General features: G+C 31.1%; 1 protein-coding gene and 1 long non-coding RNA gene across 8 annotated transcripts in view; one reads left to right on the top strand and one right to left on the bottom strand.

Annotated features, from left to right (window-relative positions):
• The window catches only part of Dh44-R2 (Diuretic hormone 44 receptor 2), a 94,595-nt gene that overhangs the window by 36,941 nt on the left and 30,353 nt on the right, over window positions 1–27,301 (top strand). For all 7 annotated transcript variants that reach the window (XM_040722127.2, XM_040722125.2, XM_040722128.2 and 4 more), the window contains 3 exons: window positions 4,457–4,559; window positions 13,615–13,701; window positions 24,999–25,105. In XM_040722127.2, the coding sequence (XP_040578061.1) occupies window positions 4,457–4,559; window positions 13,615–13,701; window positions 24,999–25,105 (297 nt within the window). The remainder of the gene's footprint in view (window positions 1–4,456; window positions 4,560–13,614; window positions 13,702–24,998; window positions 25,106–27,301) is intronic.
• Window positions 8,146–13,621, bottom strand: LOC139906745 (uncharacterized). The gene is made up of 2 exons (XR_011782593.1): window positions 13,200–13,621; window positions 8,146–12,689 (listed from the first exon to the last, which is right to left on the bottom strand). It is a non-coding gene; the product is annotated as an uncharacterized lncRNA (long non-coding RNA).

Genomic DNA, 27,301 nt, shown 5'->3' with positions numbered 1-27,301 from the left:
CTTCACCAGACTTTTTTTGGATTCTACGGATGACTAAAAAGACAGTGTCCACCCAGTTTTTTTAGGAAGTATCCAGCCTATAAAAAATTGACATTCTCTTCAAAAAAAGTTACAGTTATCCATCGTAAATTCTTGATTGTATTTAACTAAAATCTCAAAAACTATTGCTAAATATTTACAATGTTGTTTTCTGTTTCACTGTATCCTCCAGGATATCATAAAAAATTAATTAAAGATTAAAATAGCAGAATCGATTTTTATTCTTTAATTATTTTCTGCTCTTCCACTCATACGGATATTTAGAGAATTGCTCCACACTACTGTTACTCTCTTTAACTCTAAAGTTTTAGATAAAATTTTTTCCAATTTTTCCAAAATGTTACTATTTGTTTTTCTAAACTCGAGATGTTTCCAATTTTAGGCTAAAAATAATTGAAAAACACTCTGTTCTTTTTACCCTTTGTAACATATTCATAATTAAGGATGTGAATATCGTATTAACTGAAGTGTGTTAAAACGAAGTCCTACGAAGGAAATATCATGAATAGTATGGTAACTTTAAGGAACAGCATATCTGCTGACAGACATCAGTATTAGCTATAGTGGTTCTTTTGAAAAAGACTCATCATCCCAGATAAGTGATTTCCTATTCCTTCGTCCGTATGTAGTGTCTTAGAGACACTCTACGAATATTTCGGTTTTGAACATAATATAAAAATAATTTATTCACTGTTTTAAGACATAAGCACAACTCCTTTATTTTTGATAGTACACGGATTTATTATGAATAAAAAATCACAAGAAACAGACTTACACATAAAGTGTTTTTCATTAACAAGGCTCACATTTTTTTTTAAATAAAACGAAAACGGTTGGAGATATCAACGATTTCTTTATTTGCCGTTAAAATACATTCAAGTTAATTTAGAAAATTCGATATCGTTTGAATGACCACCACGTGCACGTTTTACGATTTCCAATCGTTGAATCCAATTTTCGACTACTTTTCCGCATAAATTGGTTGAAACTGCAGCAATTTCGCGTTGAATATTTGTTCTGAGCTCTTCTAACGTCGAACGATTATTGGTGTAGACCAGGGCTTTCACTTGACTCCAAAGAAAATAGTCTAGAGGCGTTAAATCGCACGAACGAGGCGGCCAATTGACTGGTCCATTTTTGGAGATAATACGCTCACCAAACATACTCTTCAATAAATCGATGGTAACATTTGCTGTGTGTGAAGTCTTGTTGAAACTACGTATCGTCCAAGTCCATATCTTCCAATTCAGGCCAAAAAAAATAATCGGTTATCATGGCACGGTAACGATTTCCATTCACAGTAACGTGGCGATTGTCATTCTTGACGAAAAAGTACAACTTAATGACACTGCAAGCATGCAATCCAAACCAAACAGTAATTTTTTGGGGATGTAATGGCGCCTCATGAATCACTTGTGGGGTTTTCCAGCCAAATAGCTCATATTTTGCTTGTTAACAAAGCCATTGCGCCAAAAATGTGCCTCATCGCTGAAGATGATTTTATGTTGAATATCAGGATCATTTTCGAATTTTCCTTCAGCCCATTTTACCAATTCCTGACGTTTGAAGTGGTCAAGCGGCTTCAGTTATTGTGTCAACTTGATCTTATAGGAGTGTATGCCAAGATGTTTTCGCAAAATTCGCCACTTCGATGTCATAGAGATGCCCAACGATTGAGAACGGCGCGTAAGAGACAAATTTGAGTCATCTTGAATTGATACACTTGCGGCAGCAATATTTTCTACAGTTCGTACATTTCTTTGTCTCACTGACGCAGGAACATTATGTGGCATGTATGTGGACTCAAATTTTTCCCCCAAACGTTGAATGGTTGATTTTGCAGGTCGATTACGTTGACCATAAATTGGCGTTAACGCTCTAAAAGTTTGGATCAAAGAATCACCACTTTTGTAATAAATTATAATAATTTGCAAGCGTTGCTTGAGTGTGTACTGCTCCATGATGAAATTACAACTATTTTTGAGCACAGCTGTCAAATAAACAATAACAAATATGACGTCGTTTTCGAAAACTATTAACGTAAAATGTGAGCGTCCCTATTGAAAACCTCTTTACAACAAGTTTACTAAAGGAAATAATAAAATATGTGATAAAAATTGAAGGTACCACATACTTCCCCCCTTAGATTAATTTTGGTTTTAAATTATAGACTGATGTTGACTTTGGTTTCCCATAGACCTCCACAAGAATTTTTTGGTAGTTTTCTTATTAATTTGAACAGGCCGCTATAATGAAGATTTAATGAAGGACGAATTGATAGATTTAATACATATACTTTAATCGATTCTTAAAAACTAATGTAAATAGAATTGGTACTGAATTATTTTTTATTGTATTGGGTATTAATTTTTTGTTTCACTCTTTTACCACACAACAAAACTATCCCAGAAGACTGAACTTTTTCCCCGAATACAATTTATGTTGCCAAAGACTTTTCTCTGATTTTGTGGTTGTTTTCAATACTTCTACCAAATAAACACTTAAACGTAATATTTTGCAATGAATTGCTTCCATTAAAGTTCGATACTCTCTTTCAACAAGGCAGGGTTGTACAGACTTGTTTTTGTGTTTTTGATGTTGAAGTTCTTCATTCATTCATTCATTTTCCCATATTAAGGAGAAAATTGTCCACCTTGATCTACAATCGATATATACATAGGATATCCAAATCTCCCACACCAATTAGTAGCTAATTGTTTTATGATGTTGTCAGAACAAGCACTAGACACGGGTTATACTTTGTGTTGTGCTGGTCCTTATTTATTCGGTCCAGTCTATTATAGTATAAGGCTTGGTCCTATCGGTCATTAAGACAGTCAGTCTTTGGGACCGGTCGTTAAGGTCATCGGTCCTTGGGACCGGTGGTCCTTGGAATTTTTCATAAAAATATCGATGGTGTATTAAGCCAAATAAGATACATAAAATATTTATCAAGGTTATAGTACATATCTCATTATAATAAAATATAAAACGAACATATTATATCATTCATTTGGTCACATAAATTATTAGTATATAAGGGTATAATTAAAAGGAGGAAAAACACCCTCATTGATATCACAAGGGATCGATTTTATCTTCTTTAAGGGCCGAAAGAAGGTAACTGGACTGGACCACGGTCCTCGGTCCTAAATAAGGACTGGCACAAAATTAGAAAATACTTAAATCTGTTTGGTGTCCCTATCAATTACTGTAAGGGCTATAGTTTTACCATTCGCTTTTAAAAATGTAGCCCTTTTTAAAATCTTAACCCCTAGGTGACACTAACATATTGAACAACTTTAATAACTGATTTTAGAGGTTATATTTATGATGAATGTATGTTTTTGGTATCAAATTATATCTTTTTTAGGCTAAGAAGTTTGAATTTGATTACATAATTACTGCAAAACTAAGAAAAGCAATGATTTTCAATGATTTTATGTTAAATTGACATTAAATATGCATGATTGAATTAAAGTTGAAGGAATTAATTGACATAAATACATTTTTTTATTGGAATATGGAATTCTTAAGGAAATCAACAAAAATTTTGTTTCAAAAATTTGTGTAATCCTTTATCCTCAAATTGACCCCCAAATATATGCCTCACGAAACATAAAAACATGAAAAACAATATGCAACAAAATAAAAGGCTTGGAGAGCCAGAGGCTCAAACCTATATTTATTATTATTATTTAAGCCGTGGAACACTAAAATGACAATTCAAACTAAATAATAAATTGATATAAACATATTAGAATTTGAAAATGAACTATTTATTACTTTATCTTGATTAAAATTAATGAAATATGGATATAACTACAAAGGAATCGAGGAAAATTGAAGACTTTACTTAAAAGCTAATATATCTTATTTATTTTTTCTCCAATATTTTTATATCGTCACACTGATATTCATGAGAAAAATATTGAATTGCTTATTAGTTTATAACTTAATATATCATTAATAATTTAGGGATTAGAACAAGTTTATATATGCTTCATATTCAAAATAACTGTTTTATTCACCCACTTATAAGTTACATAGTAGTTTTTAGGTTATAAGCAATTCAACTTCTCCCCCCCCCCCAAATATTATTATAACCTCTTATCAACACAACCTAAAAACCTTATTTTATCAAATTTCTTAATAAATATTAAAAACTAAATTGACCAAAAATCAATTTTTAGAGGCATTTAAAAAAAATTAAAATATTAAGTCTTTTCTATAACTTCAGCTATGATATAAAACACTACAAGAAAAAATATATATATTAGCTTCACAGTAAGGGTATTCATTTTACTCAATTTTTTTTTTTTTTTTTGGTTATATACTATGTAAAGAATTAAAATCTAATTTTTGCTTGTATTCTTCGTTTTTAATAAAAACCATAAATTAAAATACTTTATAATAGACAGTAATGACTTCAAACAATGGATCTGCATACATATGGTGTATTTCAATTGTGTTTCTGAGATATTTTCATCTGTCAACTTTTTTTTGGATGTTTGTAGAAGGTAAGTGATCTTTATGTGACCTATTAATTATAACTTTTGAAAGAGGGATTCCGGGCGCCCACAAATGCCACTTATATTTTATCAGCTGCTCACCTTCTATAAATTTGAATTTACTGAAGAAAACCAAACTGCCTATATTTCTTTATTTGGGCAGTTTTGATTTATTTATGTATTTTAGAAACAATGTAGGGGGTAGGGGGTTTTCTAATAAAAGAAGGACAAACAGGGTGTATTTTGACACCCACCACCTCAGATTTAGACGAAATGAGGTTTGAGGTTGAAATGTTCATTTATATGTAAATTTTAAGAATATAAGCCATACTTATTTTTTAAACAAAAATAACAGAAAGGTGGTGCAATATTATTGCACCTTTAGTATATAGAAGGCATTTATATTAAATAAAAAAGCCAATAACGTATTACAATTTTACATTACATGAGTCTTTTAACTGATTCTACTTCATTCACTAGCAGAATATGCTAACATACTTATCTAATATAAAATTGCAATATGTTATTGATGATATCAAACACTTTTCTGTTGATATTGGTTACTTTTAATCGGAATTATTTCTTTAAAAAAATACTTGTAAAAAAGGTTAGTAAAAATAAAAGATTAAAAATGGAAATTTAAATATTGGCTAACTTGTGGTAAGCATATAAACCACGCCCGACAGAAATTCCTAAAAAATATGGTAACTTTGAGAGACGATATATCTGCAGAAAAGATCATTGTAAAATATAGTTTTCCTTCATTGCTAATACATTATGATCGTCAAAATAAAGAAGATAAATTAATGACAGCTTTATATTTTTCTATTACCAACATACTTTTTTATAAATTTACACTTACCCCAATTTAGCTAATATTTGTATCCCTAATTATAACCTTGCACTTAAATTAAGCTTGACTTAAATATATTTTTCTCTAGTTATAAGTACGTGCGACACTAGAAAGCTCGTTTTAAAATTTATGAATTGTACCGACTGCAAGTCAAGGCAAACAATTATTTAATTCTGTAAAATCTTATTATTAATACTACAATTAAAGTCTGGAGATGCATGTATCGTCAATGGTGCATAAATAATTTGATAAGTGAGTTTTAGAGATTTTTTCTCACGTGAAAAATTATATCTGTCAAATTATGAAGTTTTTGTGTTATTGTATTGTCTTTTTGAGTTATCAGGCTTTGTGCTAAATCCAAGGTGCCTTTATCGATCCAGCGGTTCAAGCAGTTCCGTTTCTTAAACTGCTAGAGCTAGAAACGACAAAGTCGAACCGAGACCACAATATATTGCTTATTGTTCTTGGCTCTGGTGCTTTTGTTCTTATATAGAATATATAAAGAACATAAATAATTGAAAAAACACAAGTATTAGTTAGCTTTAATCAAAAAGTCATTTTCTGATTTTTCGTGTGCAATGACTGCGTTTTCCAATGATTTTTTTACGTTGCCAGGAGGATACTGTTTTGTCTTAAATTTAAATAGCTAAGGACTTCTTATGGATCTGGAAAAGGGGTTTTAAGAACATGACAGTTTAAATAATAGGGGAAAGGAGGTGGGGTAGATTATGGATCTAGGTACAAGCTTGTCAGGAACCTATGATATACTGCCTATAATGATAATTAAGCTAGGGGTTACCAAACTTTACAATGCGAAGGCCCCCTACACTGATACGTTTTTAGCTACGGCCCTCTTCATAAAAATCCTTTGTAGACTGAATGCAATCATCAATTCTCTATCTTCCTGCACCCCCCAATGCTGCTCTCATAGCCGTACATTTAAAACAATTGTCTTAAGCAACTTTAGTTTTTGGGGCCCTGCTGGACCTTGAAGCTGAGAAATGTCTCGGAGTACCCTTGTAGGAAGCATGCTGAATAGAACACTAATGGTTACGTCTAACTTTGGGTAAAAAATAATCTCTTTGAAGGAACAGCTTAAAGAATCAGCAGAATGTTACAAATGCTCAAGGATGTTCTACCTAATCGTAGAGACAGCCAGAGTTCAAAACAAACAACCATATATAATATGTCTAGAATACCAGTGAAAGAAGCGGAAGCTGTGAAAGACAAAAGATGTAAGTACTACGAACCGATCTTCTAATTGGAAAAACGCCTTGGTAGTAACGTAAGCTGATTGGTAATATCACATAATAGCAAGAAATTCAGCACAGCTTCTTGGAAAAGTGTAAAGCCAGAAGACACGTTGCGAATATCAACTAAAAAGGAGGACTATGAAGGAATAGGAGTGAAACATAGTATAATTTTTTGTGTTTTAGGGGTGACAAACCCAAGAGCTCAGTTTTGTCTTTTTTCGAAAAAGAATTTTCTAGTTCAGAATCAATTAATCGTACCTCATCTCAATGAAATATGGTATGTCAATTGCGAATGGGAGTAAATTTGAAATAGAAAAAATGATACACCTACGCACAGCAGTCAATAATAGACTCCGAGCAGAATCTGTTTCTATGACCTTCATCAGTTCACAGGTTGATGGACTGTATTTGTTTAGACAAATGTGGTTCGAGTTGGTTATGATAATAAAAGAGTGTCCAAAAACATATTTTAAATCAAATCAGATGGTCAGCCGGATCAGAGCATACTATAATGTGGGTGCATTATAGGGCAACTATCTCCATCCCTGCCCAGGCAGTTCCCCTTCGATTGTTTCAACATTTAACGAATGAAAGAGTTTATATTGGACAACTTTGCTTAATCAATATTCAATATATGCCCACACCAATAATTAAAAAGTATCGAGGCCATCCAATTAAAATTATGGTAGATCCTAGTGCAATGCCAAGAGATGTGCACACCCAATCTCAAGTTCTGTTGCACTGGCAGGAAAATGTGGAAGCTGATGAAATGAATTACGATCATGATAAAAGGAATCTAACACGGAGAGACCATTGACTTATGTTACCGGATGGTAATCACTCGCAACAGAACACTCAACCATGAAAAGCAGTAGACATTTTCCCATTAAATAAGGATTATATAAGAGAGATACACGCTACAAAACCACCATTTCATTTGGCTCGTTCCATTTCTGGAGGTAACCGAAATTATGCTGTGGACGTTTGGAATGGGTACCTTGTGATAACAATAAGAAAAGAAGATATACATCTCATAATGGTTATGCTCCAAATAGGCTGTTTCAGTTATAATCAGGGCCCACAAGGGTTATGTCCTGTAGAGATGAATACAATAGAAGCTTAGATGAAATAACAATTGAGGTGCCAAAGAATGTGATATTAGTTGATGGTACACTTCTTTATGATAAAAGATTATAAGAAACTTGATGAACAATGATAAGATTTATATAAATGATGTGAGAATCTGGAATAATCTTAAAGAGTGAAAAATTAAAATTTGCATCAAAATTTTTAAGAAGTTGTTGGATTCTGAGAATGAAAAGACTCAGTTGAGCCACTATCTAAGTACGTAAATGCAATCAAATACTTCCACACACCAAAAAACATCATATATATACGATCAAAAATAATTGAAGCTATCAAGGACAGTGTAACCATTTCTTAACAAAATAAAAGAACTGGTTTAAGAACAGACTGGTCAAAAGTGGTCTTTAATATGGAGGGTCTTGTTATGGCATCGATTATATCTCAGCAGTAAGTATTTAAGTTCTTAACATGGTCACTAATTCCTGAGTAGACGGGAACCGAACCGACATTATAAAAATTTACGCGTATAATCGAGTCAGGTTTTCCAAAGGAAGTTGAGGATATGAACCAGGAAGTAAGACGATTCTCAGCCTATAAAGAGATTTTATTCGCCCTCTCGGGAGTTGTTATGTGGAGAACGTCTTTTTGGCGGGACAGATGCATCAACAGTGAATACTGGATGTCGGTCTAAAGGGGCTAGTAGCTTGCTTCAGACAATTTTTTGTTACATTTGGAGTATCTGAAGAGCTGTTGAGTTGCCGTGGACCAGAATATGTTGCAGGGTAACTACAGAATTTTCAAAATAGGAAAGATAATTAATAAGAACATACATATATTTTACAAAATTTATGCTGTCTGGAACTTAAATCACTCTAAATACAAATGGTTAACTCGAAGTTGCAAAATTTAAAAAAAAAGCCACAAAATTTTAATTATTTTTTTTTCGGAAAGAACCTAATATAACAATAAATAGAATGAGAAAACATATTACCTCAATGTGAATAATGTGTTAACACTTAGTCTGATAAATAGGTTCCCTTAAAAATATCTCATTTTCAAATCAAGCGACAATATGAGACCATTTTCACATTGAAATTATTCAATTTTAAATTATAAAATCTAGAATAATAATGTGTAAATCATTAGAATTAGTACGAAATATCATCAGTATTTATTTACCAACTCCATCTAAATCTCCCATACTACACAAACGCAAATTATCAAAGAATTTGTTAAAATCTACGTTGCTGGTAGGTTTTATCACCTACTAGTGTTTCACTCGCTACATATAGTCATACCCAACGAGTAGTTTTGTTCTTATTAAAGTCAATTTTATAATTACGAATATATTTTGGTAGTTGTTTCTTATTTTGTCACTCCAAGTGGACAAAACAAAAATAATTTTTCCTTTTTGTAGTTTAGACCGAAACAGTTATATAATATTTTTGCTAGTTTTCTTCCTCCTAACATTTTTTTATGCTCCGTGAAAATATGTAGATGTTCAATACTCTCCTGTATTCTTAGCTACAGTTCCTTGTAAAAACTTTGCACTTACACATTCAGCAGCAATATATCGCTTTATTATGATGAAGGACAACTGACAGACGTCAAAGATACGGTGTAGAAGATTGTACAAGATTATTACAACAAAGTATTTGGTGGATCTGAAAACGAAACTAAAAATTCATAATTTGATTACAAAGTTAAATTATCTACTTTACAGGGGAAAAAAAGACTGACAAAAAGTATTTACCATTAGAGAAGTATATCAATACACGAACAAATATGGAAAATCCCCTGGCCCATCCGGAATTAATGCAGAGTTTTATAAAAAGTTTCATCATAAAATCTATATTTTAACAAACTACTTCAACAAAATCTTACAACAGCAATCTTTTTGCGAAGAAATTAAGGAATTAATTATAGTACTCTTTGAAAAAAAGGCAACACAACAAATTGTATAAATAACTTGACACCTAATACACTCTGAAACGTACATTATAAAAGTTTATCTGTACTAATTGTCGAGAGAATGATTCAAATTCTAGAAAAAAATTACATAGTGCACAGTTTACTTTTAGAAAAAACAGATCAATCAGCGATGTAGCGATGATTGTTCAAGATTGGATAAGATGGCAGGACAAAAGAAATAAAAAGATGCCTACACTTTTTTTTGAATTTACAAAAGCATTCGTTATGATATCGTGCGATCTATAATTCATAATCTCTATACTTTATATATACCTCTAGGATATATAAATATTATAACATCAAAAATAGGAATTGTCCTATGCGGAGGAGTAAAAATTAATATTGGATGAGGATGCCCACATGGAAACCCAACAAGCCTAGTAGTATTTAACTTGACATTAAGGGCACTACAACTAGAAACTGAGGGCATACTAGATGGTACGAACATAAATGGGGAAAACATATTAGTATTTTTTATGCAGACAACGCCACGATCCTATTTGACGAATAAAACATGGGAAAAATATTCATAACTTTGTAAGCATATTAGAGGAGTTTATATACCTAAGGGGATGCAAACAAATTAGAACACATCTGAATTCATAAAAACTATGCTGGAAGTATATAAATAACTGGGAAATGCAGGAAAAGGAAGAAGCAGTTCTTTTGGGTATCATAGTGAACAAAACAAGTACATACGAGATAGATACCACTTATATAGAAATGTTCTTCGAAAACGGACAATATTCTCTAAACATCACAATTTGAACCTAATTGACAAAATAAAAGTGTTAAATCAAATACTAATTTCTTCACTGAACTATTGGTTCAAAGTAACAAACTACAACCATACAATAAGTCAAAAGTTTGTGAAAATATGTGAAAATGAATACATAAGGTGTCCTAAGAACATAAAAATGACAGAATATACGTGGAAAAATATAAAAATGTACTTAGAACAAGAGAAAAATAATTCAAAATGATGGTTTCTTGTTGAAAGAAATTAATTTAAGATAAATACTATGACCATCCACCATGGAAGAAGCGGTAAAAAAATATAATTGAAAATAAAAAAGTGTCGTTCACCCCATTCAAGAGTACAAATATATTTTACTTCCCTATCACTAAAATGAATTTTGAAACGTTAAGTAAAAAAGGAATGAGGACTGTCGAGGAATTAAAGCAACAATATAATTGATTCAGGCTATAGCACTACTGAAGTCGTATATAAATTCGAGATATAAACATGAGGTAAGATAATGAATATAAACACAGGATTGTAACTACGGCGTTTAGGGATCTCCAAGAAAATGCCTCCGATTATCCGATTTCGAATAGATGTGGTATGATCTCCCCTACACCATGACCTAGCTTGATTAAAAAATAAATTAATATTTTAGTTTTTACATAATATTATAGTTTTTAAAACGATACTCACCCATATCAAACCTATTAATGAAATAAATGTCTCTGATGGTGCACCAGTACTTCTGTTGGTGTTTTGATTTTTTTAATATTATTACTGAGATATTTTGTTTATGTTTCCCTTTTTTACATGCTACATTAAAATGTTCATGATATTTCTATTTATCTATAGTATTTACATATGAAACCGGCACTTTAAGGGAAAAGAGAAAAGATCTGGCACTTGTATAGTCTTTTTGTTTTTGTTACCTTGTAATATTAATTTGATAGGACAAAATATAACTATATACTTGTTGATACGATTTAATATGTGGAATAAAGATGTGAAATTTAAAAAAACCAAAAAACTTAAAAGAGGTTAAGACTGATTATGAAATCAGTCTTAGGACCGATCCAACACTATATGATGTCTTTTAAAGGAAACTAAAGCCAATGATGATGTTGAAAATAAATGTAGGATATTTGATTGACAGAGACAGCTAAATAAGATTTTAGGAATAATTATTTGAATTTACTAGCGGGGTGGTCATCAAACTAACAGATTAGACCAGGTTTGTAAGCGTTCTGTGTGCAGTCTTTATTTCTGTTCAGCGTTCTGTTCCAATTATCTTGGTAAAGTCATGTAAAGGGCAATTAATAAATGAAATATAAAATATGTCTTTTTAGATAAATACCCCAACATTTTTAAAAAGAAAGTGGTCCCCTAAGTCGCAAGCCTAGAATATCAGTGTCACTGTTCTCTGATAGCCTACTACTATAAATGTCTTTAATTTAAGAAAACTATTACCCAAGGTGACTATATAGAAAGTGGAGTGAACAAGTATCTTCAAAGGCAGTCTGGTTGGCGTTACCTGACTCAGCTGACGTAGTGACGTCACAGTTACAGCAGTGCACTAATTTGGATCTGTTAAGCAAAAATGGAATCATCTCCAGGTTCAAAGCGTATTTGTGCCATGCCATAATGTCCCAATCTACGGGATGCCCAGTATATTGCATTTCCCAAGAAATAATTGATGCTCCAGCGTCTCTGGATCTCAGTCTGCAGGAGATAAGATCCAATTAATATAAATAATGCTAATATTTGTGATATGCATTTTACATTCATTGATTATGAACGGAATCTCCAGGCTGAGCTTACTAAAGTTAGTTACTACATCAATATCGAGTCGCTTCTTTTCGTCAAATGTGAAAGAAAATGAGCATGATAAAGATGCAATTTAATCATAGGAAACTTTAGAAGATTGTGCACTTTTTGAAACTCTTGAAGCCAAAAAAGTAATTGCAGCAGATGCAAAAGAATCATGACAATTTTCCAATAATTGTTGAGATTATGATCTGGTTTATTGCAAGATTTAAAATTTAAAGACCCTTATCTTAATCTGGGAAAAAAGACATGTGACTTAGTATTTTATAAAGAAACGTCCAGCCTTTGGATTGAATTGGTCTCTAAGGAATGCCTTACGATCGCCTCGTGTGAGTTTCGTGTAATTAAAGGATACATAATCATCTAATTAAATTATATCCCAACTGGCCTAAAAAAGTCATCATATCCTATTAGAAACACAAGAACAAGAATTAGAGTAAATTACCTTAATAAAAGGGTTAAACTGAAGAACCCAAGTGCTAATCTGAGAAAACTGAGACAGATGGGCCAATTTACAAATTAATATTTATTATTCATGTTTGTATGTAAAAAAATACGTATTCTATAGTTTTTACTTATTGCTATTCTTTTAATGACCACTCTTATATTATGTTATAAAATGGCAAATTAGATAATATACATAAAGCATATAAATATAAACTTACATAAAGATATTTCATATTTAATATGCAAATTCATGTTAATCTTTTTAAATAATTAGTTTTGAAAATGATTTTATTTTTGTATAAAGTATCAAGCAAGGATATTGTCAGGTTTCATAACAATCGAAATAAGTATTGGAAATGATTTACTTTGATAGATATAAATATAAGTTAAATATTTTTGCTTTGTATACTTTAAATTTACCATTTTGTACTATAAATTTTATTTATATTAATTTAATTAATTTATGTTACCTTAAAAAGCAATAAGTCTGGATTTTAAAATAATCAATTATATAGGACAGAGTGCTAAGGGCCTCACCAGTGACGTCATTAAATTTTCCTTCTTCTCTTGATGAGGATGAAAACCACAAGGGTAGAATTTATCTTCTGCCTCACCTTTATAAATAGTAACCTTGATATTACTCTTCCTGCTCTTTTCTGCGTCCCTAACAAGTTTGCTCAAGGGCAGCAAAAAAAGTATATTGATAATCATACTCCCAAGCGTAATTGACATCGTCTTTTATATAATATCCTTCTCCATTTTCGTAACACATTGTCTTTTGACGAACCCCCTCCTCTCCCTTTAGCTGGCGACATTATTATTTAATACCCTTTTATTAACTAGGAAATAATTTTCATGAATCTATTCTAACTATGTTATTTTTAGGACTTTATCTATTTGTTCAAGTGATTGCAACATTCTCTGTCGAAAATTCAACATTTAAATTGCGGCATTATTTAATCATTGGATGGGGTAAGTTATAAATGATCTTTTAATCAATTAAATTTTACTTATTGTTAATATAAAAAAAAACATTGGAGAGATGTTGTTTCTAAATTTGTTGTGAAGCTATGACGCAGCTCATCAACCCTACGTACTAGTCAACGCTTGACAATTTTACTACGACTCTGAGGGGAAAGTTGAACCGTCAAATGAGTCGTCAGTATGTTATTTTCATAGATAATAGAGTAACCAAGTTTAACTGAAAGGTGCTGTTATCTCATTATTTCATGTGAGCTGTTGTTGTAAGAACTTTCTTTGCCTATTTTAATACTGAAAAATTTGCAAGTTTATATGTGTGTAACATAAGCTTTCTTCTGCGATAAAGTATTAAACCAAGTAGTAAAATGAGCATGAAAACAATAAACTGTTTAAAAATATCTTGGTCAAAATTTTCTTTTGTTGTCCGCCCGGGCATAATTTTTCTATTATTTCTATAATAACAACTCTACATGTAAACTAAAATATATTTGCGTATTAATAAAAAGTAATTCAACTTGAGTCACAAGTCTAGAAAGTAGAATATATTCTAATGCTACTAATTAGTAATTCTAGTATTAATAAATAACTATTAACTACAGTTTAGTCATTTTAGTAATAAACTATGTTAGATAATAAGATGAATGTATGGGAGTCTTCCAAGAATGGTCAGCATTGACAGCTCTGCAACTTATCTTTTAAGGGAGCGGATGAGCTTTTAGACCATATCAAGAGTACATCACAAGTACGGCATGGCTTTGCTTCCCAATATCGGATGATACCTATTGGAACATTAGTCTGCATGGTCTCCATTTTTTTGGCGTCCTTCCATTCTAAAACTCACCAGCATGTCCTTGAGGAGGATAAATTGATTTTTTTTTTCTTTGGCAAGGTTTCAAAATTCAAGGCTCCATCTTCAAATAATAATTTGTTGTGGTCTCTACTGAGGTGGATAAATTGTTGGAAATTCATGAGTTTAAATCTAAAGTAGGGACAGCTCAATACTTGTCTGCAATATTCGGAATTTATTATGTTTTTATTGTTTACCTCAGAGGAACAATATATGAGCCTTAATAAATTTAAAAAAAATAAAGTATATAAATTATGCTTGAATTTGTGTTCCTTCTTTTCAACTTGTTTGCTATAAAGGTTTAATTTGTTATTTAGTTTTATATTCCTTTATGGAAGAAAATCACTTCATATATAGACAACTCGTTATTTCAATTTATTTCTTAAGTGGTTTGGTATTAATGATGTGTAGCTTTAGCTTTTCTTAAACTAGATATCTCGCTCATGACTATTCAATGTATCTAATAGTAGTTTGAATTCATATTAAAACATTATACGGTAACATTTATTGCAAGCTCTTGGTATAAGAGCACATTTAAGGTCAATTTTCCCTGGGAAAAATTCTTTGTATGTAGCCTGTAAGAGAATATTCGTGTACAACCACTTAGTAAATTCCATGAGAATACTTGATTCCGAAAGGTAAGATCCAGAAAATATATTGGCAGACAATAGGACCAAGTGAATCACTTAAAGGAAACATAGAGGTCATAATTCCCTAATTTAAAGATATATGAAGGAATTTGGGCCTTAATAATAAAATTATGTTTGAACTACATTAAAAATACTCACCCTGCAATAGCAATACTGAAATGGTACTTTCAGCTCCCCTCATTTCATCTCCTAGGTGTACAATTGTAGTCTTCAAAGTCAGTACTGGCAAATTTGCAAATAATTTGAGCAAAATTTATACCTTTAGACATACGAATTTGTAATTTTATCTCCTCTAGAGACCATTCTCCTTGGTGGAACCTCCCTTCCGGAAAAAATGTCAAACTTGGACGTTGAAGCATCAGTATTAATTTCAAAAGATTCATACACCGAATTTGAAGGTTTTTCTTCTTAGGTGGTGGAAAACGTCCCAGACTTTATTTCAACATGGAGGGAAAAGAAGATACAAAGATACATCCTTCCTCGATTTTGTAGCAGTAACCTTCCTCAGGGACATAATTATTATATGAATTCAACTCCTCCAAAACATGGAAACGAGAATGTTCGACAAATTCGAGATTAAAGCTTTACAATTCTTGCAGGGATAATGATCCGAGTTCGACTAAGCTATTTTGTCCCCTTCAAAATTTGTCGTTCCATGATAAAAAAGATCCTATGGTAGGTTCCATACCTTACAGATTGAAATATTATCCGAAGACTCCGACAAATTATTCATGTCATCTGACATAATCTATTTATAATTAAAAAGTAATATAATTAACTCAATATAAAACTTTTTAAAGACAATATATTAATATAGATATTGATAAGCATAAAACAAGTGTCATCTTCTTCAGTATAAATAAATGAATCCTTTTATGGGAAAAGCAACATCTTGCGAAAAAATATGAAAAATACTGACTATATTATTTCCACAGGCTAAGGGTCGCGTTTCACAACTTGGCTTAAAGCTTTACTCTTGTGATAGCTTGAATGAAATGTAGCAATATCATTCCCCCCCAACAATCTATATGCAGTTTTGGATGTTATACTTGCGCTAGGTACTTAAAGCCACTTTGCCTTAAGGATATTTCGCCTAAATATGATGAAAGAGGTAGAAGAAGACAAGAAAAAGAGTATGCGTTTATTTTTCCTAATTTTTATTCATTGTTTCTTACTTTACTATTTCTATTAGAGAAATATTTCAATTAACTCTATGTAAAACCTGCAAATTAAGGTTAATTATTATGGAAATATCTGTCAAAATAATTATTAATCAATTTTGTCCTCCTAAATTTAGTGGCATTCAAATGCAAGGAAAAATAACAATTAACAGGAGTCATTTAATATCTGAGCTTAGTGAAAGTGTTATACGATGTAATTTGCAGTTATCCACTCTTCCAGGATCATGAGATAATATTATTTGTTATTTGATGTCCTAGAAAGTTTGTAATAATACCAGAACTCCAATAAAATTTTATGTAACTACGATTGAATTTTAAGAAATTCTTATTAAAATGTATACTTTTTCGAAGCATGCTATTGTATTTATGTATATACATTCTGTGCCTGTGTAATATAATTTAAGCATTCTGAGGTCAACTCATTAATATTAATATACCAGTCCTTTTTTATTGATTAATTTTTATAAATTGATGGCTTGAAATGAAATTTTGTAATGTTTGATAAATTACTTAAAGCTTTTTTGCTTAATTAGAAGGTTCTGAAACAGATATCAATTTTGCCTGTTGTCAAATTAAGAGGTTCAGAAGAAGATTATTTTTGATGAACACACATTTGGATACACAATAAGATTTTTATGTTTGTTCGTAAATCTAGATACAACTTATCTTACAACGACGAAAATTATGGCCCGTGTGTTCCGTAAAGAACAAACACATTCGCGCGTAAGTTACATACTAAAGCTTTATTAACAAAGGACTGCGCACAAAAAGGAAAACATTGACATCTATATTCACTGGCCACTTAAATCAACTCATAACAAAACATCTCCCTTTCTTTTAAAAGACTATTACAATATAAATACAAACAAATTATATTAAATTAAATCAAACCTAATCAAATTAAATTAAATTAACCACCGACAACTTCATGTTCAGTCTTTCAGGTGGTTTACTTAGTCGCCCACTTCGGGTAACAGATCACCATTTGACACAAGGATATGAGATTCTTGTGAGATAGGTCCTTGATTTCTAGAATCCCTTTCAGAGGGAACTGCCACATTATGTGATTGAACCTAGAGAGTCCTTCTAGGCGATTTGGCATGCAAGTAATTATTTATAGAGATTTCGTCCATCCCATAATGCTTCAAGCGAAGTTGTTTGCAATTGCGTCTAAGATTCTTCCCACCTAGAGTACAAACCTCGTATGTTCTGGGTTTTATCTGAGTAACCACCGTTCCTGGTTTCCACTGGTCTGACCCTTTTTGATACGGATCAATACAGGGGACATCTCTGCACTGAAGTGGGTTGAGATTTCTCAACATAGAATTCACTCTTGATGCGACATTCATTTTCATATTCTACTTCTGATGTATATTTTTTTTCAGGGTCGGCACGAGATTAGGTTTTACCATTCTTGAATCTAAAGGATAGTGTCGTTTTTCATCATTTTTCAGCCTAGAAATAGAAATGTGTCCAGGTCAGAACCACTATAATAATTATTCAAAAATAATATAATCCCAGATGTTTCAGAATTTAGACAACTGAGAGAAAAACAGAGATCAATTTGAATTTTGCGCACAAGAGTAAATTCGATTATTGTTTTCAAATAATTTTTACAAAATTTGTATTCTGCAGTGTTATTTTTTCATATAAAACCTTGTTATATTTAATAAATAATTAATCATTCTAAATAGTAAATACTATGGCTGCAACAATTTCTTGTTTTGTATCATGATATGATTTTTAGGTATTGAATGATATTGTTATGATACTAGCACGAACACGCTGTCTTGAAGATAGCCAAAGATGTTACTGATATTTAGCTTCTAAAGTTCAGATTCTAAACTAAAACGATGTAATGTAAATTTTAATTATATAATAGGCAAATTTATATTGTATAAGTTTCTTGTATACAACATTTTTTGTTGCTTTCCGTCCATTTGATGCAAAACCTGCACCCCCTGATGACACCATTGAAAATTTTAAATATTTCACCATGTGGAAATACGGATTTTGGGAAATATTCAGCCATTTTTTCAAATGTTTGACCTAGTTATTTATTTATTGACATTGCCAGATTACCATGTTCATTCTTTTATCATAATGAAGATGCCAACTAAAAATTATTTTAATTATATAGGATATCAATACTTCACACGCCTACATTCCTGTACAAATATTGAAAGAAATTGAAGAATGCTACCATACCCATGCCCAACAGTTTCTTATCATTAAGAACTTTATTAAGGTCTATTGATTTAATATGTCATATATCTAATAGTAGATTGTGATTGATAATAAATATAGTGTGACGTCATAATGATTAGGTCGGGAGGTATTGATTCAAGTAGTTGGGATTAATGGAAAATTAGGAAAGGTTGATTAAAGAAATTTAATTCATAAGGATATATCCAAGAGAGCATTGAGATCTATGCACCCTCATCCACCCATCCTTCGTCTTCCAAGGAATTTTGTAAGTTGGAACACACCTTCTCATCTCATATCTTCTCTTCAACTTCAGGTTACACTCAGTCAAGTGATTTAGCCTATTTGTGCTTCACTGGCTGCATCTCATCTCCTATGAATGCAAGGACTGTTGATTATGCAGATGTCCCTTAGTTTTAAAGTATGTCATAGTTACTTCTTACCTTGCCCAGGAATACATTAATTACTCCAGATCTTTTATGGAATCATCACATAATTCTACAAGAGTTCTATAAAGTAACATAATAGTCGGATCAGAGGACCAATAAGGAGTGAAAAGAGCTACATTATCCATCCACAGTTCCTTTATTGAAATTCTTGTCATTCTCTTTGAAAACGATGGTGTTCCCAGATATTGTAGTTTTAGTGGGCACACGCCTTACAGATCCTTTGGGAATTGTTCATCTTTTCCCCTCCCCCCCATGCATACTTTACATCGAAAGCTGTCTCTGAGTAATCCTATCCTTCAAGACAAGACATTATAATAGTAAATAGTTATTCAAAATTTCATCATCAGCTTCTGGCCTCTGATTGTAAAAAATATTTATTGCCATTGATATTTTATTAAGGAATGAAAACCAGAATAATGTTAGTTTACGGTCAAAAAGAGGATGTCACTGGGAAATTGAATGTGTCTCTACTTGAAGAAGATAAAATCTATAACAAAATAAGGAATAATAGACAACACAATGGAATTAGAGGAAAACAATTAACTAACCCCAACGAAAGCTCTACTAAGTATTGAAGAACAGCCCAGTTAGCTTCTAAAAAAAATAAAAAAAAACATAATTATCAAGAAAAAACTTGAGAAATAAATTAGAGAATCTTAATTAAACTTTTGAGACGGGAGTAAATATTAGTGAAGAAGTAAACAAAATGCTAGAACATCTACTCGAAAAAAGACCTAATGGAAAAAAAAATTAATTGTAACAAAATCGTTTAAATATCTGGAAAAATGTCTCAGAAACATAAAAGGAATACTCTCTCTATGATTAAGTAATGATATGGTGTAAATGATATCAATGAAATACCAGAAAAGATCCCAGCGTTGTACTAAAGTCTTTATAAATGTCAAAAGTGTTACATTGAAAGAAAAGGTTCCTATTGCTAAGGAAAAGGTAACGAAAAGAATTGCACTTATATATATATATATAAAAAATCCGGGGAATATCGGACTTGCCGTTTAAATTCTATAAAAAATTTCTATGAAACTTGCATCGCTTCTAGAATTAGTGTACGAATAAATCTTCAAAACATGTTATTACAAGATTTTATCAATACAGGATTACTAACTTTAATTCCAAAAGAAGGAAAACATTATCTCAATTTATCAAACGATAAGCCAATTAAGTTGCTCAACACAACTTACAAAATTCTCACGGGTATCCTGGACAACAAACTGGAGAAAACGATGGAATTCAGCATACTAATTTAGTGAAAAGGGAAATACGTAGAGGATATTCCTTTTTCTATCCAAGACATACCATAGAACAAAAGGGAGATATTGTTGCTATCTTACTTGTTGATTTCAAAAAAGCCTTCGACTCTATATCTCACGAGTTTCTATTAAATCAACTCTAATGATACAAAACCCTAAAAGATCTGATTAAAAAATGGCAGTAAGTCAAAATTATACATACACGGTATACAAGGAGAATTGGATATCTCAAGGGGCTGTAAAGAAGCACACCTGATTTCACCATCCTTGTTTATCTTGGCAATAGACGGGTTAATGAGATAAAAATATTAGAGGGACGAAAATCGATAGGGGCAAAGTTCTTAAGGATTAGTTACACTCTGACAACCTTTCCATTATCCCCTCAGGCAATGAACAGAAAATCACAAGGTGTATCAATAGAATATTTACTACCTTAACAGAATTAAGGCCGAATCTGGACTGCAAATAAATATAGGAGGGATATTATTGATGCACAGGGAAGTGGGCCGGATTAATTCAACTTACATCGGGGACCAACAGTTCAACTACACAACCTGTGGGCCAGGGTGTATTATAGACAAATAGAAGGTTTCCTTGGTTCTTAGAAACGTGTCGGCGGTGGAGTTGAAACTGCCTTGGGGACTAGCACTTCAACTGTACATCCTATGGGCCAGGGTGTATTATATATTAAAAGGGTTCCATCCTGACACGTTTCTTCATCATTCAATAGTTTTATAGTCCGAATATAATATAAATTGCAATGAAATTGCACACGATGATATTGTCTTGCAATGAAATTACTCAAAATCATATTGCTCACGATGATATTTACCAGAATTTATTTGTTTCACAATGATAATGTACTCATTATCACGCAACAATATTACTCCAACGTTTTTGTCCGCAACCTTTTTACCACAACCATTTTAGCAGACACCAAGACATCGACCACACCTCAAAAATGGATGGATCTCAAAGTAATAGTATCAGTAAAAATAGAAAACATGATACAGTTTATGGAACACCAACTCCATTCTACCTGCATTCTCTAAATATTTTAGTGAAAAAATGCTATCAAAGGCTCAAGCTCCCACCCAACGAAGACTGGATAAATAGTCCATATATCATTATATGAAACCACTTCAGGAATGTGAAGTAGAAGTGGTTTTGTAACAGTAAGGCAAGGTCGTCCTTATTTGTGAATAAATCGAAAAAAATGCCGGATTAAAGGGAAAACTTACCACCTAGGTTTACTACACCCAATTCATTACTCACATATTGTATTAATCTGGGATGCATACAGGATTGAGCAAAAAAAAAAAAAAAATATGATGTGCTTGTGGTCACCAATCTGAGGGCCAAGGTACTCAATATAATGTATGGTGCAAGCTTTTCTGCTCAGCTGTGTCTAGAAGTATCCAAGAGTTAATAAAGATTCACATAAGAATTTTTAGTTTTTTTGACGATAGAGCAACGAAGTTGGGTTTCGAAAGGTGAAAGGGGTTAAAAAATTAATTTTGTTTGCCAATATCTCTTTTTTAGAACTGGTTCGAGATTTTCTACGGATATACCGGCTCTTCTTTTTTTCCTATTATCTTATTCTTTTATAAGTGATGGTAATGATTAGTTATAGTTAATTTTGGATTAATAATAACTAAATTAAATTTTTAGATCATTCATAGTTATATTTGTAGATAGTTATTTTAATTAAATGATCAATATTATAAAAGAAAATTTGATGATATCATCGGGTAAGGTTAGGTTATCCAGGAAACAGGGCCCTTCGTATTTTAGAAGATTTTTCTTTGATGTGTTCTGGTTAAGGATATCAATCGTTGTATTGGACTCATATATAGGTGTTCCAGACAAAAAGTTATTATAAGTAGCACCACATGATTTGGATATTTTTCAAATAACTTTATTAGATAGCTTCCATCATACAACATGTGTAAAGAGCATACTTTTTTTGATAAATTTTAGGAATTAGGATAAACAACAAAGGTATCACACCATTAATACATTTCCTGGAAAATTTCTTTCTTCATTGCTTTTTCAGGCAAGAAGGGCAACGAGTGGGCTTTATATAAAACCAAACGAACAATGGGGATATTGAAAAATTATCCATCCAACTGAGAATATTAAAATTTTCAATTCCTTTACTTTTTTGTAGGTAGTATAATTTAGTGATATCTACTTTGGTTGAGTTTTGCTGTTTCTCTGCCATTTTACCCTTAAAACAACAATTTTGTCAGAAATGGGTCAGCCTTAGATTTTAATTGATGGCATCCGGCCACCACGAACCAATCCGAAGGATAACAGTCTTATCTTTATAAATTTTTATGCAAGATCTGTTTTTGAGTATTTTCCCAACGCATTCGTATGCCATCGACATATGCATTCAATATGGTGTTGAAAGAATTTCCAAACCATCTATATTTTCTTAGTACGGACTTATCAAATTCTTTGATTGCCGCAATAAAAAGTAAAGCTGGTGTAGAGCAACGGAATTGCCAATCTATGAGAATATAAATAATACCCGATGGCAAAGTAAAAATTTCAATACATACGTCAAATAATTAGAAAGATAGATTTGTTCATAGATACAAAAAATTAACACAATTTTGAGACTCAGTCTACAGTCTATTCGACTTTCCAAGGCATTTGTTCCAATAGAGGATGGTTACAAACACATTTTTCCTTTATTACGGCTTACAGGAATTGCGACGTAGAGTTAACTTTGAATCCTAATCTATTCAATTCGTCGAATTAATTGCCTAACTACATATTCGTGTATTCCTTGCATCATTAGTTTAATTCATTAAGACCGGAAAAGGTGAACTTCTATGTTCTTCAGGAGTTAAGAGCAAAGGAAGATAGAAGAATCGAAGTTAGATACTTCTAACTTGATCATCAATAATAAGAGATGCTCAAATTCGTAATTCTATATTCCACGAGGGATGACGGTATGAATATTCATCTGTGGAAAACTACTAGGCCTCATAAGAAAACGGAGTAGATTCCTTCCTTCAAAAGGATGGCCTATTATCGTTATTTAAGCACCTGAGGATGATATCATGCTTTATGTTCACTACGGACACCCTGGACGCTTCAAGAATCATCTCCAATGATCAGGAACTATTTGTGCATATTAATAACAGAATATTTTGCGACTTTGCAAATAAAAATACATAAATATAATAATTAGACTTTGTATAAAATATGACCTCCCGTTATGCTTTAAAAAGAAACCGAAAAGTGATATGGTGGCCCTAACAGTTTGAATAATGTTTTAGATAAGAGCAGGTTAACTTTTATGACGTCTTATTAGATTAGCTGCAAGCAGCTATGAGAAGAAGGAAATAAAAGCAAATCTTACTTCGTATCTATAAAGCGAATATGTTAAAAGAAATTATTTGAATATTGACATAATCTACCTCAACAAATACCTCAGTGTTACTCTTTGTCTTCTATAATCACTCGAACACATTCCACTGAAATTTTCTCTCTTTAACTTTAAGAAGTTAAACAATAACGATAAGAGTTTTGGATATTAAAACACTGCTCAGGTTGCCAACTATATAAAATATCACTTCCGTTTTAGGTCATATTTTCCACAACTCTAACCGTAATACATTTGAGATTATATGATTGTCATTCAATTTTCCCCAGTGACAGAAGACTCTCAAAAAATATTATGTGCCACACATTATATCAAATGTAGAACAGGTAGCCTTGAATTTTTTGTGTAGACCTTGTTTTGGAAACTAAAATTTAACATAACGGTCAAGGATGGCTGAATTGGATATTTTTGATCCATGTTTTTATATAAATTTTGGATTGATATAATGTATTATTTTTTGAAAGTACACCCCACAAAATGTATCATTTTGAAGGGAATTTCATCATGAGTAGGATAGTATGTTTGCAATTTTGTGAATAAACTTCTAAATTTTAATTGAAAAATAAGTATGCAGGGAAAGAATAATTCAGTAGTTTGTATTTTTGCTAAATTTTCTATTGTAGTTAAATTAGATAAAATATTGCCCGTCGAGTTAGATAATTTAGAATATGCAGATGGAGCGACGTAGCTCAACGGAAAATACGCTCGGCAGAAATTATTTACTTGAGCTCAATTTGCGTAGGCTCGATACTTGGGCGCTCCTAGAAAAGGAAATATACAATAGGTATATGGACTTCCAAGACAATTCCTAGTTCAGATAATGTAATTTAAATGCTATAATGTTGAATCATTTTTAACCAGTGCAATTCCATCTCACCAATAAAGGAACAAAAAAAAAAAAAAAAAAAAAGAAGCTAATTCACACATTTATATTAGGTAAATTAGTCGTATTTGAGTTTTCTTATGTTAATTTATAATCAATGATTATATTGTATCACATTATAAAATTTAAGTGAGGGTAAATATTTAATAAAGAATTAATATTGACTGATCAAAATCAAATGATAGCATTATGATACATACAAATTGTAATTTGTACATGCTACCAATCGTATTATATTCCATATTTTAAAAAAGTCTATGAAAATTATTGTATTATGTAATAACGTTTAATAATGTGTGATATAACTTATCAGTGTCTTATTTTGTAAAAGAACTCTTGATCAGTATTATATTTTGTATTGCGGTTAAAAATCCAAAAATAAAATAAATATAATTACTTTCTAAGGAATACCATTGATGATTATAATTCTTTGGTCTACACTTACGGCAAATTCCTCTTCCACAATAATGAGTACATGGCTGAACTATGATGAATCAAATTTAACGTCTCAGGTAATAAAATGAAGATTTTATATATAAATTAAATTAAAAGTGGCTGTGGGTCAAAAGTTATTAATGATTTATCTTTTTTAAATATACGATACGTCTTTTCACCTATTTAATAGTTTAAAATATTTAAATATATATCTCTCGCATATACAATATAATAATACATTGTACAGATTTTATGTATATGATATTTAATCAATTCCCTCCCTTTTTTACGAAGGAGATTTGTGAAACATTATAGGAAAGTGGGTTTAATTAAAATTCACCCAAATTAAAGTTCCGGAAACTAAAAAAAAAAGTTTGTTAAAATTTTTAAGTAGACTTTTTCTATTCTGTAGCAATATATTTTCAGAAACTATAGATACTTTTTTCTATCTCAATTATATTGCCCAAAAAATAATTTTTTTTACATGGGAACAAACGGGGCTAATTTTAGTAAAATGAAATTAATATATGGGTATGTTGAAAATATATCTGGTGTAATAAAATTTTGTTTTTAGCTCTTCACTCTAGTAGTAGTTACTTGTTGCTCTAGATGAAGATGCTGTTCTTTTTCTCAAAATAAAATATATCCATCATATATACAATTGGGGAAAATTGGATAAATTGATATCCATCATATATACCATTGGGGAAAATTTTAGGAATAAAAAGGAATAGTGAACAATTGGAAATAATGCCAAAGTTCTTTCAAGCAAATATAATACCTATCACCAATATAATATACATATATCAAAATAAAGTGCTAATTAATTAATTAGCCGTTATCAGCAATAATTTCCTTAGATATGATGGATTATTATGATGTCCAATGAGCTTTGGAGTACCCACAAGATATTTTTCCCCTAACTTTACATATAATGAATCTATTGGACCACTTTTTTGAACTTTTATCTGTATAGCTATCGAAAAATAAGTTGACTTATTGCATATCCTTAATGATTACCTATTTGAAATTTTATGATATAATCTCCCTCAAAATCAATCACTGACTCAGCATTAAATATTATATTTTGAATAACATTTTTGAACACTTTGGGGAATTCTATGTTCATTTAAATTTTTTCAATTGCATTATAATATAGTTAAAACTAAAGACTTTATTTTGTTATAAATTAAAAAGATTTTTGCGCAAAATGGTGATTTTGATTTATGTTTTCAATGTAACTTTCACTTTTTTACAGTTAATAAGCAATATGAGCTTAAGTGACCGTATGTTCTAAAATTAAATACAATTAGATGGATTATTTGACTAATTTAAAAAGTAGTTAATATTTTAGAAACAAGGATATTAAATCTAATTTAAATATGTTTACATCCTTTGTATTTAATCAGCATTTGTAACAGATTAAGTTTTCTAATCGCCTTCAATCATATTTAATTTCGGAATATTTCATGCAGCCCTTTTCATTAAATATTTTCTAAGAAAATTAAAAGTTAAAATAAAAAAATCAACCAAATCGATCTTTTTAATTTTGGATGGAAAATATTTTTAAGTTGGAAGGAATAAATTCATTTTTTTTACTTTAAGCTATAACATAATAAAATTGAAAATAAAATATTCACATTTAAAAAGATCGTTCATTTTTTTTTTAAATTTTTGCAAGATGAGACCCATTTTGTAAAAATATTATCAAGATAAATTAATAAATGATTTTCTTTTTCGAATGCTGGAATGTTTTTATAAATTGCTATTATCTTTAATTTTCATCTAAATAGCAATTTACGGCGAAATATGTATTAGAATTGTAAATGTACTAAAAAAAAGTGATTGAAAAAAAGCTCTTAAAGCTTTTTTTTTTATTTGCTCTAAATCTATAAGGCCTATTCGGGTTAAAGTTTTAATTATCTTTTTCATGCTCTACACCTTAATTAATAATATTAGGGTTTAGCTGGTGGACGTTCCAAAACCTGAATTTTATTACATAGTGTAATTCAAGTAAATATTCCTCGTTGATATCTAAAATTCGGCAGTGATCACTTATACTTTAAGTTTTAAGAACTCTAAATGTTATTTTCCCATATTTGAGGAAAATGAAGAGTTGCCTTCCCCTTTTGACATATAGTGACCTTCTTCAGCAACATCCTTCCCCCACAGGACCTAAAATGACAAAGAACTAGGGATAGCTCATGGTTTATTATTCTTACAGGTGAAAAGATAAGCCTACCTGTGCTAAAAATCTAATTTTGATTAACATC

This window comes from Lepeophtheirus salmonis, chromosome 12 (assembly GCF_016086655.4).
Source record: "Lepeophtheirus salmonis chromosome 12, UVic_Lsal_1.4, whole genome shotgun sequence".
Taxonomy (NCBI): Eukaryota; Metazoa; Arthropoda; class Copepoda; order Siphonostomatoida; family Caligidae; genus Lepeophtheirus; species Lepeophtheirus salmonis.
This window is presented reverse-complemented; position numbering and strand designations above follow the sequence as displayed.